Raw genomic sequence first — 1,620 nt, 5'->3', positions numbered from 1 at the left:
GAGAGTTAGGAAGCTCTCGAGAAGACGTAAACATCGTAGTTATAGGCAAAATATCGTACAGGCGGATTAAGGTGATTGGTACGTGATAGTGTATTCGTGTTTATTCGCAAAGTCATTTGATGTTGAGTTAACATCTAAATTATACTCCGAAATTACCCCGGTTCACCTGGAAACCCTCACTACTAAGCACAGGGCAATAACGCAGGGGGGTTTGGAGAGAGGATAACATTAGGGAGGCAATTCGCGAGGGCGACTATTGCCCTCAAGAAGTCCCTCTTATCACTATAGGGAGATATAGATAGAAAACTTTCCTAAGTAGCTCTAGCTAGCGCTTCTACATTATCTTCCTCTGCTAATAGATACAACCTTGGTTTCTGTCGAATAATTTATGGAGTTAGGGTTAACTTAGGGTTAAGCCCTAAGCGCGACTCTCAGTGAGCACAGGCCACGCCCACGAACACCAACTCTCGACCAGACTTTATCTAATAACTTACGCTATATCTCTTGTAGTATTATAAAAGCTAGTACGTTAGATGCGCGCGAGTTATCTGTACCATATACTTAAATTACAGCTGTTTTCCATAACTGACGACTAAGGAGAAGGGTTTGTTCCAAATCTTAGGGAACAAGCCCCCTGCGAACCAAGAGCGCGGGCCACAAAAATGGAACAAAGGTTTGTTCTCTATGGAATAACTGTCAGGGCAAGCCATCGTCGGCAGCCCTCATTGGATCTCTAGAAGCTGGAGGAGCAAGCCAACAGGCACTATTGTCATCGCTTTTAGATCAGAAGCAGAAGCAAAGAAAATTGGCAGCAGGATTACAATCCTTGGCCAATCTCTCCCAGTAGAGAAATACCGCCAAACACCACTAACTGCCCAATGCAGTAAGTGCCAAGGATTTGGACACAACTCCAGCAGGTGTAAAAACCTAGCTAGCTGCCAGTTTTGCGCTGAAAGCCACCTAACAGCCCAGCACTTCTGCAGCATCTGCAAAACCAAAGGGAAGGCCTGCAACCACACCCTACCAAAATGCAAAAACTGCAAACAAACCCACTTTGCTAATAGCAAAGACTGCGAGGTGCTTCTATCTATCAAAGCGTAATGATAGAAAACCTTAGAGTACTACAAGTAAACCTTAACAAAAACCCACGTACGACAGAATCAACGCTACAGCTAGCAATTGAGCTTAAAGTGGACGTTATTGCAATCCAAGAGCCGTGGATTGCACCATCAGATAGTAATAACTACGAAGCCCCAAGGTCAATAGCCCACCAAAGCTTCTACCAAATCTTTCCAAAAGCAGACCCAAACCTCCGCCCAAGAGCTCTATTTTATATATCTAGATCTCTAACAGCAGAGGTTAGCCAGCTAGAGGAGATAGCTGACCCCGACGCTATTGCTATCACGATCCAAGAAGGACGCTTAAAGTTCAATATCTACAACGTGTACAACCAAAAAAACGCAGAAAATACAAAAACATTTCAAAGATTACTCGCCAACACCCAGCTACCAACATCTACCTTACTACTAATGGACGCCAATGAGCACCACCCTTGGTGGGACCCAGGCTGTAAAACTAGCCAAGACGGCCAGCTATTAGCAGATTGGATAGAAGACCAGA

General features: G+C 44.5%; 1 protein-coding gene across 1 annotated transcript; it reads left to right on the top strand.

Annotated features, from left to right (window-relative positions):
• Positions 1-699: 699 nt before the first annotated feature.
• SETTUDRAFT_112134 (uncharacterized protein) lies at positions 700-1,101 on the top strand (the record flags this gene model as incomplete). Its single annotated transcript, XM_008033512.1, has 1 exon — positions 700-1,101. A coding segment is annotated over one exon (402 nt), but the record flags the coding sequence as incomplete, so codon positions are not given.
• Positions 1,102-1,620: the final 519 nt, after the last annotated feature.

Source organism: Exserohilum turcica (genome assembly GCF_000359705.1).
Source record: "Exserohilum turcica Et28A unplaced genomic scaffold SETTUscaffold_90, whole genome shotgun sequence".
Lineage (NCBI taxonomy): Eukaryota > Fungi > Ascomycota > Dothideomycetes > Pleosporales > Pleosporaceae > Exserohilum > Exserohilum turcicum.
This window is presented reverse-complemented; position numbering and strand designations above follow the sequence as displayed.